Source organism: Grampus griseus (genome assembly GCF_964374135.1).
Source record: "Grampus griseus genome assembly, chromosome: 5".
NCBI lineage: Eukaryota > Metazoa > Chordata > Mammalia > Artiodactyla > Delphinidae > Grampus > Grampus griseus.
In genome coordinates, this window is record NC_138998.1 from 33,050,449 (window position 1) to 33,068,119 (window position 17,671).

The window sequence follows — 17,671 nt, forward strand, 5'->3', positions numbered from 1 at the left end:
TGATCCATTCAGCATAACTGGAGGTTCTGGTCTCCTACAGCCCGTTTTCTTGGCAGTCTTCTGAGGGATAACTCTGTGATATCCCCCAAGGCTGCTGTTACACTTTTAGCTTTTTTTTCACTGCCCCATTTTGAATGGTGCTTCGGTTAGAACCCCTGGGTGCTCATGACACCCAGAGCTGTCTTGCCTTGACCTGCAGGCCACTCTAACACAACATTGTCTATGGTGTCCCATCATTTCTGCTTGGCTCCTCCACCATCAGCTCTACTCAGCTTCCTCAAAACCAAACTTATTGTCAAACCCTGAATTTTAGGTAAGCGGTCCCTCCCCAATTTTCTATTTCATTCAAAGAATCACATTCTAAATTACCCAAGTTCAAAGTCTGGAACTTACCTTTAACCTTCTCTTTTCAGGCTGTCTATGTAGATAATTTTCAAATCCAGCCGGTTAGTTCTTCAACCCACCCCTCAAGTCTGCCCATTGCTACCATCCCAGGCAGGCCCTGAACTACGCCTCCTGTTGTCTTCCCAGGCCCACAGCATTGCCCCCAGAGTGACTCTCCTTAACCACATGGAGTCACTCCTCTGCTCAGATGCCTTAAGTGCCATCCTCAATAATCTGATCTCAACTTACTTCCCAATCCAGACTTTACCTCTCCATCAGTCGAAACCCTTCACTCCCATTGTTTCCTGCTCATTTGCCTGCCTGTCCTCTCCACCCTACAAATCTTCCTTTAAAGCTAAAATCTGGTCATGATGAACCACTGCTCGAACCCCTTCTATGGGTCTCCTCTGTTCTCAGATAATTTCAAGCCCTTTGGAATGGCGGGCATGGTCCTCCAGGATCTGTCTCCCCTTCATTCACTCTATATGCCCCAGTTACCCTGGGGTGCTTGGGATTCCACTAATGCACCATGTCTTCTAATGTCCTCCTGCCTTTGCACACACTGTCCCCTCTGCCTGGAAAGTCATGCCTACTTTATCTGCCTGTTCAACTTCTACATGAGTTTAGCACCCAAATCAGGCATCATCTCTTGTCAACACTCCGTAACCAGGCTAAATGAGTCCCCTCATCTGGGCTCATCTCAGTGATGGCACATCTGCTCAGTAATCACTGTCTGTTCACCCTCTGTCTTTGCCACTAACCTGTGGGCTCACTGAGGTCAGGAACCATGCCTGATTCACTTCACTCCCAGCACCTGGCAAGGAGCCTGGCACAAAGCGGACATTCAAACATTTGTTGAATTCATTCATTAACTCATTTGATAAATATTTTTTTAGCATCTATCTTGTGCTGGCACTCTTTTAGGTGCTGGTGATACACTGGGGCACAAAATAGACCAAGCCCCGGCTTTCGGTGAGTTGACATTCTACTCTGTTGAATGGCAGGACAAAGGTATGTATGAATGAATAAACGAATGAATGAATTCATGCCAAAAGGAATAAATGAATGAATGAGTGAAAAACATTTCAGTCAGATGCTACCTTAATCACACTTAATTAAATTCTACCTTAAATTTAGTGTGAATAGTTCAATGTCTGTTGGCATCTTTTTTTTTTCTTAATATTTATTTATCTATTTGGCTGTGCCAGGTCTTAGTTGTGGCACATGGGATCTTTAGTTGCAGCATGCAAGATCTTTTTTAGTTGTGGCATGCGGAATCTTTTTAGTTGTGGCCTGCGAGATCTTTTAGTCACAGCATGCAGGCTCTAGTTCCCTGACCAGGGATCGAACCTGGGCCCCCTGCATTGAGAGTGTGGAGTCTTAACCACTGGACCACCAGGGAAGTCCCAGTTGGCCTCTGTCTTTAATCATGCAGAGAGTTGTCAGTGGCAGGATGATGGCTGCACTTCTTTGTGCGCCTCTGACCTTGGCTACCAGTGCTGAGCAAGACGGCAACCCTGGCTGGTTGACTCCAGAGTGGCGTGAATGGAGGCCTTTTAGCAGGTGGAGAAGCTTGGTCTCAAAGAAAGGAAATGACTGGGGATCTGAGGAGATGGTGGAGATTCTCTTTTTCATCACAACACCCTTCTTATTCCTAAGATAAGAATGGCCATGGGATCATGGTCTTCCCCATAGACTCCTAACTATATGCCTTTCCTCTTCATCTTTGCTAATTTAGGGAATAACAATCCCATCATCCACACATTTGCTCAACTCCCAGGATACCTTCCCCTCAAAATATTCTCAAAATCACTGTGTTCATCCATAAAAAGGCATCTTCATTTTGCTTCTCCATTAGGCCAGTGTTTTGCAAACCCCACTCACCTACACGATTTTGCACTAAATGTGTATCTTCTGTATCATTATTTACTTTATGTTGTTCCTTAACTTCATGTACTTAAAGAGTAAATCTTAAATCAATAAACTTTAAAAGCTCTTTATATTAAATAATTTTAAAATTGCCACTATAAATGGTAGTACTGTAGTGGAAAAACAGTTTCATGGGCCATAAACAGAAGGTAACTATAAAAATAAATATATGGGGCTTCCCTGGTGGTGTAGTGGTTGAGAGTCTGCCTGCCGATGCAGGGGACACGGGTTCGATTCCCCGTCTGGGAAGATCCCACATGCCGCAGAGCAACTAAGCCCGTGCGCCACAACTACTGAGCCCTTGTGCCACAACTATTGAAGCCCGTGCGCCTAGAGCCTGTGCTCCGGAACAAGAGAAGCCACCACAATGAGAAGCCCGTGCACTGCAACAAAGAGTAGTCCCTGCTCACCACAACTAGAGAAAGCCCGTGTGCAGCAACAAAGACCCAGTGCAGCCAAAAATAAATAAATAAATAGATAAATTTATAAATAAGTAAATACATGACTATTAAAATTAAAATGTTTATCTTTATACCACTTAAAGTGATCTTCATCAGCCACATTATAGGAAACACTATTAGACTCCAAAGAGGTGGTTCTCAAGGCTGGATGGACATCAGGAAAGCCTGGTGAACTTTAAAAATACAGAGGCCAGGACCCACCCCCACTAATGTCTGTGGGGCTTGTGCACTGGCAGTTTTAAGTGCCCAGGTAATTCTCATATGCAGCCAGGATTGAGAAGCATTGCTCCAAACCAGTAGTTCTCAAAATTTGGTCCCAGTACCAGCAGGATCAGCATCATTGGGAACTGGGTAGAAATGTAAGTTTTAGGTCCCGCCTGAGGCCTATTGAATCTGAAACTCTGAGGGTGGGCACAGCAATCTGCGTTTTCTATCAGTCCCTCAGGTGATTCTCATGAACACTAGGTTTTGAGACCTCTGCTCTAAGCCAAGTGACACTGGCAAAATCTCTGAGGCCTTGGGACCTACTTGTGTCTACAAGGAGGGTTTGAACCAGATATTCTTGGCTCCGGATTCTCCTGGGGATGCTGTTATCCCACCCAGCCTTCCACGAGGCTGGGGTGCATGCTGCAGACTCGGGGGCCGCATTACCCGAGTGGCCCAGGAGTCTGGGGCACGGAGGGACTGTCCCCTCGGCTGTGGAGCGTTACCTCTCCTTAAAGTCGTCAGCGCCCGCCTGGATATTCTCCGTCTGCAGCATGAGCCGTGCGTTTTCCAGGACTGCCTCGCCCACCTAGAACGACCACACATCAAAGGACAAGGTCACTGTGATGTCTTCCTACTTCAAATGGTGCCTCGCGCTGGGCACAGAGGCTCTGGGATGCTGAGAGCACTTTCTCATGGCAAATATTTTTAGAATTCAAGTGTCCCTCTCTAAGAAAGAGGGGGCAAGATAGACACTAAAGCATAAAATCTTGGTGTCTTCTAAGAGCTTTTAGGGTTGGATTTTTGGAGCAAAAAGATTGTTCAAGGCAGACTTGTCTGTGGCCTCTGTCACAATGATGAGCTTTCGGCTCTCCAGTGAAATTTCTGACTCCTTAAATGAAGTTTCACTGGCTTGACTTAGTGTCTCTTAACATTTTCTGGTCATGGATGCCTTTGGGAAGCTGATGAAATCTCTGGACCGCTGCTACCCAATAGAACTTTCGGTGATGATGGAACTGATCTGCACTGTGTGGTCCAGCACAGCGGCCACACGTGGCTACTGAACACTCAAAATGTAGCAAAGGCAACTGAACATTTACTTTTATTTAACCTTAACTAATTTACATTTAAATAGCCGCAGGTGGCCACAGGTGGCTCCAGAACTGGACAGCTCAGCTCTAGAATTCTGTCCACTCTCAGAACATACATGTGAACATAAACATTGTACATACAGCTTATGTATGTTCATAAATATTGTACACACAGTTCGGGGGTTTCATGGGGAAGAATGATTTTTCAAACTTGGCCCTCAGCACCCCTCAGGGTTCCCCACAGGTGGGGATTGGGAGGATAGTCATCTTCTTAACCTGAGAAACTTCTTTTTAAAATAAATATATTTTTTACATATTGGCTTTCGGATAATCTGCAGCTTGGGATGGGGGATAAACTAACTGTTACTTTAAAATAAGGATGCAAATCTGAGGAAACTTTCTGGAGTGATAAAGATGTTCCATATCTGGATCTGGTGATTACACTGATGTATAATAGGTAACAATTTGTTAAGCTGTACCATTAAGATTTGTGTATTTTACTATATGTAAATTATGTTTAATAAAAATACATAAAACTGAAAAAAAAAGAAGGTTGCGAATCACTGTTTTAAGCTCTTATCAGTCCTTTGCTCTTGAAAGTAAATGAGTTGGAAGTCCTTCGCTAACTTGGTGGAGGACTTCCGGCATCAGAGGTCAGAGACTGGAGTAAGATGAGAAGGACCAGGGAGGGGGAGACCCCAGTTGCCTGCTCCCCAGTGTGCGTCAGGGCAGGGCTGCAGCAGAGAGATGAGGTTGCTGGTGGGAAATTCAATGAAGTGGACAAACAGCACAGGATGACCCTACTGGAACAGGGGAGCTCCATCCCTTCCACCCAGATCTGGGACTTGGTCCACGCCTGTGTTCCCTCAGTTTCCCCAGAAAAGCCCTCATCCCACTGTGCTGAAGTGGCCCTTCCCAGGGTCAACTCCTTGTTCATTGCTGTGTCTCCAAGCTCTGGTTGTGGTGGACATTCCATCAACACCTGTTGAGTGAATGCCTGCATGAATGGTGTGACCATGGGTGAGCCATTCCCAGTCTTCCCCTGTCCCAGGTCTGGAGATCATTTTCTGGAAGCCCCCAAGAAGGGTGTTTTAAGATGTACCCGGGATTTTGTTTTTATTCTGGTATGGAGAGGCCAACAGATCAGGAGACAACTAACATTGCAAAGATCATTTGTTACTCACAGTTCCCAAGAAGAGGGGGCAGCCATACCATGTAGGGCAATACAGAGAAGAACCAGGGTTGGTCAGGAAGCAGAAGGGGAGAGGGGAAAGCATGGGCGAAAGGCTTTATTGTGGTTTTCATGGGAAGGAATGGGCACAGCAGGTTTGAATAATTTCAGTGGTCTCTGGGCTATAGGGGTGGTCCCTTGTCGTCTGGTACCCAGCCCTGGGTGGTCAGAGCAGAGGAATATTGCCTCTTGGAGTGTGAGCCCTAGCAAGGGGAGGCAGGTTGGGGTATTGACTCAGGATGGGTTGGTTTGCATCTCAAAGGCAGTCTCACAGGTAAGTGGTTCCTAACTCTAGGATTCACTAGCCTTACAATGGGGCGGTCTCTCCCTGTCAATGAGGCCCCAGCTGCCACAGCATCAAGAATACAGAAAATGGGGCTTCCGTGGTGGCACAGTGGTTGAGAATCTGCCAGCCAATGCAGGGGACACGGGTTCGAGCCCTAGTCTGGGAGGATCCCACATGGCGCGGAGCAACTGAGCCCGTGAGCCACAACTACTGAGCCTGTGCGTCTGGAGCCTGTGCTCCATGACAAGAGCGGCCGCAACAGTGAGAGGCCCGTGCACCGCGATGAAGAGTGGCCCCCGCTCGCCGCAACTAGAGAAAGTCCTCGCACAGAAACGAAGACCCAACACAGCCAAAAAAAAAAAAAAAAAAAGAATACAGAAAATAAGAACATAGAGTTAATATCGTTGAATATAGTTAATTCAAAGGCTCTGGCTATGTGAGGCCTCTGAGGACTGGCTTTGGCTGCTCTGACCCAGCCCTCTATTCGTCCTCCTTCACACGCTGCTGCACCCACATTTAGGAGCCCCTTTCCTTGTCTTTGGATGCTCCGTGATGCCATTTTGCAGATGATGAATTTGCAGCCCAGGGCAATTACCCTGCTCGTTTTCTCACAGTGGTGCCCATGGCAAATATTCCACCCTAGCACGGGACCTTGAGTCATAGCAGGTGTCCAGACCGTGGGCTCAAAAACCCCAGCTGCAGACATGATGGCTTCCAAAGTGCTCTAGAGTAGGTGGCCATGCAGGGCCAGATGCGGGCAGATGTGGGCTTGGAGCTTGTACAAGTTGGGAGACTGCCTTTAAGAAAAAGAATAAAAAATTACTAATACAAAGGGGGACGTGCAAGTGAGGGAGCTTGAGGCTTAAACTCTTCACGTGGGTATAGCTCTGTTTTGTTTCTGCTTTGAAGACATGCAGCGGGTGGACAGAAAAAGTAGAAAACAAAACCCAACCCTGGGGCGTGGGGGGATATACGTGTACCATATTCAGAGGCACACAATTCTGGAAAAGCAGAAAGATGCCTGGGGATGCAGTCACCTATGTCCCACCATCCAGAACAAACACACTAGCGCTTGCATGTGCTGCCTTTTGACTTGGGATTTGCTCCGCCCAGCAGCAACTGTCCCCTGTGTGTGAATCGGTGACATCTGCCCAGCGGACTACAGACTCTTCATAAGTAAGAGGCTGCCGGGAGCAACGGTGCAGGAGTCAGTAGGAGGTACAGGCTGATGGGAGGCGAGGCCAGGGCTCTGTACTTGCTTCTCCTTACTTGGGGTTGAGGACAGGATGCTGCCTGGGACACTTTGGACGCTGCCCAGCAGATGGGGAGGTTCTGTCCAATGTCTGTCCAAGGAGGCTGGGCAGCTCTGGGCTCAGGGAAGCTGGAGGTTCCTGCTTTCACTGTTGTTTAGTAACAACCAAGGGTTTTTTCGACCCTCAAGTGGAGGCTAATTATAGACCCTGACTTGCCAAAGCACAGTTTGCTGGCCGTGCTTCCCCATCTCCACAGACTGGATCCTAAAATAGACCTCCAGGCCATTGCTGAGCGTAGAGAGCCTTCCTCTGTCCTCCCGCGGCCCCTCAGCCCCACAGAGGCCACGTCCTCTGGGTGTCAGGGGTGGCTCAGCACCCCCAGCCAGGAAAGGGCCAGGCGGCGGGTCCAGGGCTGGGACGTTGCCTGAGGTGTAGCACAGGCAGAGGGCTGGGATGGTGGCCAAGGCCAAAAGTAAGTGTGGTGCCTGCAGTGGACAGGGACCACCTTTGTCTCTATACCTGGGAAAACCATGAAACCTTCCCTGGGACTGAGGACAGGAAAGGAAGAGGGAGAGAAGCTGGATTTACTGCCTACAGGTGTGGCCCACCCACACGCTGGAGCTGGCTTGTACTGGCTTGTACCTGCTTGCCAGGACAGACTGTTAAATAAATATTTCAGGAGTTTCGTGAGCCGGTTGTTAAACACAGCCACCAAGAAAATTTTAATTATGTGAACTTACAATTGCATAAATTATACTAAAAACAAAGGTAACAAATACTCAAAATACAAAGGTAATGACTACTCATCACTTCCTAATTGTTTTACTATGTTTGACGGCCATCTCTGCTTTTGAGGTTATTTGCTTCTATTGTATCTGTAATGATTGTGGACAGGGAACATTGCTTGCCATTCCAGTAAACAAAGAATGTTGCCCACCATTCCAGAAGGACCAGGCCATTAGCCCCTGCAGCTGCCCCCAGCCCCATGGTGCACCCAGAGAACTCAGGGTGGAGAAAAACAGGAAGTCTTCTGTGCTTTGGATACTGGCCCCAGAGAGTTAAGATGCATATTGAAGAAATAATTTCAATGAGCCCAGACTCTGCATCTTCCTTTATATAGGAAAGCACTAAAATTAACTTGAGATGTCAGTTTCTTGTGATTAGCAGTAATCTTTTGATGTTCGACCATATGTTGTTTTCCAGCAAAAACCTCCAATATATCCTGCCTCTTACCTTACCTCTTCTGAGCAGCTCCTCAGAGCTATTTGAGAGGCTGTCTCTGGGGCTATAGTCCTCAGTAAGGTTCCCTAATAAAACTTAACTCTCAACTTTTAAGTTGTGTGTTTTTCTTCAGTCGACAGGTGGGAACACTATGTAACACTGTCCTACAATGCATCTCTTCCCAACTCTGCATTCATGCTGGTAGCTTGATGTCAGCTGTGGTGAGAGTAGCTACACTAGGGAAATTGGCGAACACCATAAAGCAGAGCGTTTCATCCACAGAGAGCCAATTGTTATACAGATCCCAGCTCACTGTCCCCCACCTTCCACCCAATACTCAATATTCATGACTACACTGAATGCTCACGGCCCTCCTCTAACGCTAATATCATTTTATGGAAGAGGATGCCTAGGCTCAGAGAAAATATGATAATTGCCCAAATCGCATAGCTGGAATGTGGCGGAGCCAGAAGGCCAAACCAGGTTCATGTGACTTGAAAGTGTGCATATCTTTGTCCTCTGTTTTGGAAACTGAAAGGCACATCAGAATCAAGAGAGACTCTGTTGTGGAGGACTGTTTTCTGTCTTTGCTGTAACATAGAACAGTCAGGACTCCTGTTTCCTATTTGGGCTGCATCACAAAGACAAAGAGGCATCTTCCCTACTGGGTGTGGGGACTCTAACCAATCAAACCAAACCGTCTCCCACTCCAAGTCCCTGAGCTTTCATTTCCGAGCCTTGTCAGCTGAGGAGAGCTGAGGCAGATCTGCGGTCCGCCTCTGAAGGCCCAGGGGGCTTCTGCGGCTGCGAACTTTGCTGTCGGGCCCAAGAGAGGAGAGGGCACTTGTGTTTAAAACTTCGAGAGATGTACATTAGCTATCTGGTCCTCTTGGATTTATGGCTGAAGTGGATGCAAATTAACCTCACTTCTCTGATCACCTTTTCTTTCCAGGGGAGAAGGTGATAAAAATACCAAATGTACAGTCCCCGACCGATGCTGTGAACACAAACATACTTACCCATGACCCTGGGACCACTCCTGCCCACTTTTCTAGTAGGAGAAAAGTATAAACTGATGTAACATTTGCACTCAAGGGCAGATTTAAGGGAGCACAGGCTAGCAGCTTGCGCATGGTGTGCTGTGGACACCAGCAGATGACATCTTCTCCTTTCTGTCCTTCTGCCCAAACAGAGCTGGGACTCCTACCATCAACGCTATGTAACTTAACACCAGGTCTTCTGTTGAAAAGAGGCACTGTCATAGCAGCAGCAGTGCGAATCGCTATGTGAGATTAGCCAGTTTTAAGGAATTAGGACCCATTAATTTCTCTGGAGCCAGAAACAAAATTCACCTTCAAAGCCTAAAATGCTGTGGATGAGAGTAGCTGGGGTTGGACGGCAGGGGAATGGCAGTCAGAGATCATGGGGGGCAGAGGTGTGTTCTGTGAGGGACGGTGCAGGGAGGGGCGCTGCCCACCGGCTGTGGAGGTTCAAGCTGCTCCGGGCTTGGCCGGCAGCCCCCTCATCTGACTTCCCTGGAGTTGTCTTCCTTTGCGCCTCCACGTGGACGCTTCCTTAGCACACTTTACACCAGTGGTTCTCAAAGTGTGGTTCCTGGACCGGCAGCATCAGCGCCACCTGAAACTTGTGAGAAATGCACATTCTCAGACCCTACCTCAGATGTCTGAGCCAGAATCTCTGGAGTGGGTCCTAATGATGTGTGTTTTAACATGCTTTCCAGGGGCTTACGATGCACACTCGACTTTGACAGCCTTTGCTTTGCACAGACCTGCCTCCGGTCCTGCTCAGGCCTCCCCCAGGCTGCTCCCGGACCTCCTTGCTGTCCTGACCCACGCCGTTGCCTCTGCCTAGAACACCTGGTCTTACCACCTGACACTCCCTGGCCCTGGCCACCTGAGAAACCCTTCCCCACTTTAACGCTCCTCTCGAACGTGGCTTCCTCTACGAAGCTTCTTTATTCGCTCATCCATTACTGCCTTCATGTCTTCAGCACGTGATTATTATTTCCTCTGTGCCAGGCTCTGTGCTGGTTTTGGGGAATCAGCAGCTATGGTAGGGGATGCGGTTGGAAAGGCAGGCAAAGACCAGATCCTGGGGGGAAGGCCTTGGGAAGAGTGGGAAGGAAGTGGCATTTGCTGGGATGCCAATGGAAGGATTTGAGCAGGCACAGGGGTAACCTGCGTGGTAAGTGGATACCCCTGACTCCTGTGGGACACAGGGGGCCATGCCAAGGGCCCGGCTAGGGAGTTCCTGCACTCATCCAGGGGAGGTGATGGTGGCTTTGACTAGGGCGGTTGAGGGATGGTGGGGATGGAGTAGTCATGGGGAGAGTGAGGGAGAGGAATTGAGGATGGCCCCTAGGCTTTTAGCCAGAGCTACTGGCTGCACATGGGCCCTAGCTGTCTCCCTACCTCCCTCCTTGAATCATCCTGCAGCATAAACAGTATGCAGGCAATGACCACATTAGCCTATTCTTGACCCCAGCTCCTCCCTCACCAGTTACGGGATAAGTGACTCTAAGATTCAGTTTCCTCATCCGTAGAGTGTGGATAATGCCCCTCCCTGCCCCCTGGGATAGTTGTGAGAAACAAATGAGCCGATGCATGGGAAGCACTGGCTGAATGCCTGGAGCAGAGTAAGCACGAATGGTAGCCATCTTCATTGTTGTTATTCGTCTTAGGACAGAGCAGTTGTTCAGTGATTGTTGAGGGAGTCTGCTGGGTATGTGTGGTCTGGCACTGTCCCCACTCTGCTTTTTCTGGATGCACAGTTGGCTGAATGAAGACTTCTATCTAGTGGCTTCATGTTATTTTTCTTTCAGTTTTTCCATCCATAGTCATTTGCAAAGCCCTGGTCCCTGGTACTACGATGAGGAGGATTTTACCCTTTCCTACTGCCATTCTCACTGCGGATGCAGTTATAAAAATAAATGGAGCTGGTGGTGGCAGGTGAGGGATTTTACTTTCATTCTGTTTCAAAAAGGCAAGGATGAGCAGCATTTTCAAAAGGGTTATCATTTGGGCCCAAGGGTATAATTAGAGCTTTATTTGGAGTTAATGATATTGGCATCCCAGCAACCAGAGCTGCAGGTGAGGGAAGAGGTGGGTGGAGGTGGGTAAGACTGGGCCCTGGGAAACGAGACTCAGCTGGTGCACTGGCAGATGCAAGAGAACACTTTTCACATTTGTTTGACTTTCAAGTTTAGGATGAATGCTCAGCATGACTTGCTTCCAGCAATAAATGAACAAGAAATCATCATCTGTCCCTATACCCTACTCTTACTGCATCTTCACCAGGATGGGGAAGGCCAGCTTGTCACCAGCCAGCCGGATGCCTCTCTGTGCTCATCCTGACGTGCCGCTACGTTCGTCATGCGGCACACTTTCCTCTCTTGGCTTCCATGAACCACTCTCCCCTGCTCTTCCTACTTTGTTGGCCATCTTTCGGCTTCCTCCTGCATGAAGTCTGTCTCCCTTGTCTGACCTCTAAATGCTAGAGTTCTCAGGACTGGGTCCTGGGGCATTTTTTCTTTAATCCCTGAGTTATCTGATCCATTCACATGGCTTGAAATGTATGTGCGGATGACTTCTGCATTTATATCTCTAGCTCAGAACCTTCCTTTCTACTCTAGGCTTGAGTACCATTCTCTCCTTGACATCTTCTCTACTTGGCTCAGATGTCTCAAACTTAACGTGGCCAAAATGGAATTTTTGCCCTCTAAAAGCAAATCCCCCCCCGCTCCCAGCTCCATGCCAGTAAACAGTACTAACAGAAACCAGGGAGTCTTGACATCGTGCTTTCTCTCATCTCCCACATCTAATCCAACACCAAGGTTAGTCAATCCCCCCCCCTGCCCCAATGTATCTCAAATCCATCTACTTCTCACATCTCCACTGATGTCACCCTGCTGCACACCCCCATCACGCCCTCCGACCCCATGGCAACATCCTCTTAATCCTCTGTCCTCTCCTGCTTGAGTCCATTCTTCATCCTGCTTCCAGAGTGATTTTCTTCAACTCTTCACATCAGATGATGTCACTCTGATTAAATTAAATTAAAACTCTTCTGAGGTGTTTCTTGTGCTAAAGATAAAATCCAAGCTTCTGACAGCAGCCCTCAAGGCCCTGCATGTGTGTCAATCTTCCCACTGCTCACAGGCTCCACCCTGCTGGTGCCGGGTCTTTGTGGACCACGCGGGCCTCTCTCCTGTCTTGAGGCTTAAGCACGTGTGGACTCCTCTGCCTGGACGGCTCTCCCCTCTCCTGTGTTTGGGTGGCTCCCTCATCCTGATCACCCTGCCTAAGGTAGGACCTCCTTCCTCTCTGTCCCTCTCTGCCTTGTTCACTTTCTTTAAAACACTTAGCACAGCTTGTAATTATTACCAATTTTTGTTTATTGGTTTATTAGTTGTTATCTCTGTATCTGCTGCCAGAACATAAACTCCTTGAGGCAAGGCACTGCCTTTCTGTCCTGCTGTTGTTCATCCCCAGCACAGTGTCTGGTACAGGACATACAGTTGGATTAATGAGCCCAGAAATAGTGCTGCTTCTTCATGGACAACCAGGAAGGGGAGACCCTCCAGGGACACCCAGGTTCTTACCTAGCTCCAACCTGAGAATCACCTTTGGTACCTCCCTCCCCTTCACTCCCAAATCAGAACATATCAATTCCCCACACTGATGAACTTCACTCCATTCCTGTCCCTTATCCAGCCTTGCTTCGAGCCCCAATCGTCTCTTTTCTGGTTCAACCTGATGTTACCTGAAGATGGAAAACACGAAGCCCACGCAGTGAGTTAAGGTTGCACCTGCAAGTGGAGTTAGGGGACGTGTCATCAGGTCGTGGAGAGGGGGCCATGTCCCAGACAGCTCCCCCCAAGCACAGTCACAGCCACTGTGGGTCCCGGGAGAATCAGGCACACTGAGGGCTAAGGTCGGGTCTTCCGGGCAAGTTCAGGATGGTGGGCACTTCTGAGTTGTACTGCATGTAACCCTTGACCTCATCATCACGCTGCGCTCTGGCTGAGGGAAGAAGGTCTTAGTAGGAGAGGTCAGAGGAGTATGGAGTGAGAGGTCAGAGGATTATGGAGTGAGAGGCCAGAGCTGGTGGGTGCTGGTGTTCACAGTGCTGGGCGATCAGGAGGACCTGGTCCCTGGAGGCTGCCCTCTGTCTCGAGGGGGACAAAGTCCCCTAGGCTTCACCTTCTGCGGAGGCCCCCCTCATCCTGTTCCCACAAGTTCTGGCTCTGGGCTCACCCAGCATCCTGCCTGCAGCTACCTTGGCTGGATATAGGAGGGCTTGCTTTGGGCACTAAAGAGTTTAACTGCCACGGTACACCAGTATGTAAGCCTGGGTGTATGTGTCATGACCCGGTCCTTCAGGGCCTAATTTTCTACACATGCCCTAATAAAATCTGAGTGTTGAGCACCAGGCACATCAAGATACAGTGACCCTGGGAGGCTCTGTCTGGGCAGCCAGCTGGTCTCCCCTGTGATATCTCTGTCTCTCTGTCTCCCTTTGCTTCCTAGATTTGGAGCAACTGCTTTCCAACTTCTCATTCCCCTTTCTACTGGAATGAACTTACTAAGATGCAATTTGAATTTATTCAGGGGTGTGCTCTTGAATAAACCCTCACAACTCGGCCCTGCTCTTCACTGGCTTTATCTCTTTTTCTCTCCCCTGCTATAGGCTGAACTGTTTTTCTGAACAGACATGGGCCTCTCCAGCTTCCAGACCTTGACTCATGTTGCTACCTCTGTGTATCATGACCTAACTAGGCCATCCAGCCTCTATGCTTTCCTTATCTGCCAGGTGAACTCCTACCCATCCTTCAAAACCCAGCTCAGGAATTAACACAACATTGTAAATCAATTATACTTCCATAAAATAAATTTAAAAAAACCAACTCAGGCTGCCCTGGTCATCCTCTGTACTTCCCATATTCCGTGTGGGTATACCTCGATCACTGTAGTTGCCATGTTAGACTTTATTCTGATATTTTTCTGTCTTTCCCCACCACTAATATGTGTGTCCCTGAGACAGGTACAGTCTCTCACCTCTGCCCTCAGAATGGGTGCATCTGTATAATTTCCATTATACAGATGGGGAAACTGAGGCCCAGAGAGTTCAGGAACTTGCCCCCAGAACTAAGTGGCCCAGCTGATTTTAATCTGTATCAGTCTGACACAGCTCATTGCTCTTTTTTTCTTTTTCCAGAAAAACTTTTTATTGTGGGAAATTTCAACTCCATCAAACTACATATAAAGGTAGAGAGAGACTCACCTCCTTACTTCAACAATGACAATCTCACGGCTAATTTTTAAAAAAATCTCTATTCCCACTGACCTCTACCCCTATCTCTGAGGTTATTACATACATATCACTTCATCTATAATTATTTCAGATGCTCTCTTTTGTACTTCTTGTATTTCAATTTAAAAATTATCAAAGCAATACATACATTGGTTTAAAAAATTAAACAATACTAAAAAGAGATGCTTATAAAGGCTTGTAAAGAAAAGCGTTCCCTTTCCCACATTTTTCTCTCCCCATGTCCTAGTCCCCAGCTGTTCACTTGTCCAGAGCTTGCCCCATATTTCTACAAACTTCTTGATTGTTTGAGTTGTCAGCCACAGGCATTATTTATTGACTTCCTGGTGGACAAATGAAGATTTAGCTCACTCACACTCCACCTCCCTTTTCCTTTATTTATTGGCTATCTTGGTAACTTTAAACAATAAAGCTGAATGTCTTGCTGTATAAATTATGGACAGTTTCTTCTCACACTCAGTCTTTCTCTTATAATTGCAGATGTTTTATTTTCTAAGGTCAAAAGAGAAGACTGAAAACCAGTTTAATTACTCAGCAACTCTACTGAAGCCAGTGTGAAATATAGGTCCTTTCTACTAAGAATTGCGATGGAGGTGCCCCTGTCAGAAGCTGTGGGCAGAGAGCCAAATTATTGTTTTATTTTCCAACTGAGCATCCTCAGGCCTGCAGAACAATGTCCGCTGTTTGATTTTATGTTCATGGTGCTACCCTCTCCAGGGCATGCCTGCAATACCCACACGCAACCATCTTGCCTTACCACCATGTTTGAGCTGTGATTCTCATACTAAGTAGCTCAGTGTTTTCTCTTGTAAAAGAGGCAGTTTTATCTTGATAGTACCAGGCACACAATGATCCCTTAATAGACGTTTGTTGAATGAATAAGTGATATGTGTTTAAAGAGCCAAACGTGAAATAAGGGTGAGAAACCAGTTCACAAGTATCAGACTGGCAAACCTTTGGGAGGTGAGGATGTGAAGAAAGTGGGGATCTCACACACTGTTTCCGGGAGGGTAAATTGGTGCGGCCGCTTTGGAGAGCCATTTGACAATGCCGTATAAAAGCTGGTGATGGGCACAGCCCATTCTGCTCCTAGGTACCGACCTGGAGCCGGGGAAGAAACTCTTTTTTTTTTTTTAATTTTGGTCACGTCACGAAGCTTGTGAGATCTTAGTTCCCCAACCAGGGATTGAACCTGGGCCCTCTGCAGTGAGAGTGCAGAGCCCTAACCACTGGACAACCAAGGAATTCCCAGAAACTCTTTCTATAGTGGGCCAGGGAGGAAATACTTTAGGTTTTGTGGTCTTTGTTGCAACTACACATCTCTGCTTGGGAGTATGAAAGCAGCCTTAGACAATTGGTACATGAACGGGTGTGACTGTGTTCCAGTCAAACTTTATTTACAAAAGCAGGCGCCTGGTTAGATTTCTGCCTATAGTTTGCCCACCTCGGACCTAGGGGGACTCTCCCATGTGTGCACGAGAAGGTTCATGCCCCTCCTGTTTGTGATAGTGAAACCGAAAGCAACCTCTATCCATCAGCAGAAAAATTCATAACCTATGGTATAAATACAATGAAATGCTCTATGTATAAACATGGATAAATCTCAAAATCAAAATGAGGAGTGAAGAAAGCAAGTTGCTGAAGGAAGTAGTGTGTGATGGTTAATTTTATGTGTTAATTTGGCTGGGCCATGGTGCCCAGAGATTTGGTCAAACATTACTCTGGATGAGATTAACATTTGAATTGGTGGCTCTGAGTAAAGTGGCTTGTCTTCCACAACGTTGGCGGGGACTCATCCAGTCAGCTGAAGGCCTGAATAGAACAAACTATTCTAAACTATTCTGACCTATTCTGAGGTCCCCAGAGCCGGCAGATGGCCTTTGGACTTGACCTGGAACAACAGCTCTTCCCTGGATCTCCAACCTGCAGGCACCTTGATTTTGGACTTCTAGCCTCATTATAGTGTGAGCCAATTCCTTAAAATAAATCTCTCTCTCTCTAGAAACATCCTGTTGGTTCTGTTTTTCTGGAGAACCCTGACTAATACACAGTGTAATACAATTGAATATAAAGTTTAAAATCATGCAAAACAATCCTATAAAGGATTTATATACATATATAGTAAAATTGAAACAACACTTTGGGGAATGATAAGTGCCAAATATAAAGCAGTGGTGGCCTCTGGGGAGGGGAATGGAATCAGGACGGAGCAGCACAAAGGGTGTTTCAGTTGTATCTGGAATCTTTGATTTTGTGTTTTTAAAAGAGGTCTGTAGCAAATAACATTAAGGTGGACACTTTTGGATGTTGGGCACCCCTTTATGTGTGTTTGACATATTTCATGATTAAGAAGAATGAGATAACGTCACAAAACAACGAGGGAACGAAAATCAGTGCAGTGACTGGCATGCCTTAGGCCCCTATCATGTAGAGCAAGAGTGGCTGGAACAGTTGGATGGAGAAGGCAGGTCAGCGGTGGTGGGAGACCACTAGGTGGAGCGCAGAGGGACCTCTAGAGCTCCAGAAGAGGCTTCTGGGCAGCGCGCATGAAGATGGGGCGGAGCAGCGCGGCGTGTGCTGGGGCTGGGAGGTGGCTGCAGAGGCGTGGGCCGGCCCCGTGGACATGGCCACGGTCACGTGAGCTCAGAGAGGCACTTTGTGTTTACCGGGAGGAGGCCCTGCAGAAATAGTTATCCTCGACTACCCTCTGACAAGATTTGTTTCCTGGGCGCTTGCCAACATCGGAGGAATTTGTGTTGCTCAGAAATACGCCTTGTTGAGGCTTAAACCGGATTGCGAACTCCTCTTCCCTATTTCAGGTGCGGCTGCTAGAGCAAACACTGTCAGCCCTCGGCCACATCCCCTCGGATTGTTTTTTCCACCCATTTTGCGCCTGTGGGTTCCCTGTGCTTTCACTTCCCGGGGTCCGCTGTCGGGGCTTTTTTGGAGCAGTGCCCTCCGGCCAGCAGAGCCCACTTTTCAGTTCCCTGAGCGAGTCCTCTGGGAATGACTGACAGGCATGGGGTGTGAAAGCCCCTTGCTTGGGGTTGGGACAACTCTGAGGTGGAACTTCCCCTCCTGAGTTGCCCTGAAGCTGGCCCTTGGCCTGAGATGGTTTGCTTGCTCCCTCCTCCCTCACAGGTTTCCCAGGGACACCTCCATAATATGCCACCTGGTAGAGTCCTAGACTTGGGGTCTGCCTCTTGGGAATCCATCTAAGACAAGTGTACTTCTCATCCCAGAAACTCTCCAGGGTCAGG

At 47.8% G+C, this 17,671-nt stretch overlaps 1 protein-coding gene across 1 annotated transcript in view; it reads right to left on the reverse strand.

Annotated features, from left to right (window-relative positions):
* The window catches only part of BFSP2 (beaded filament structural protein 2), a gene marked incomplete at both ends in the record, with an annotated part of 90,390 nt that overhangs the window by 47,405 nt on the left and 25,314 nt on the right, over positions 1 to 17,671 (reverse strand). The window contains one exon of the mRNA XM_082655284.1: positions 3,485 to 3,567. Coding sequence (XP_082511410.1) covers positions 3,485 to 3,567 — 83 coding nt within the window. The remainder of the gene's footprint in view (positions 1 to 3,484; positions 3,568 to 17,671) is intronic.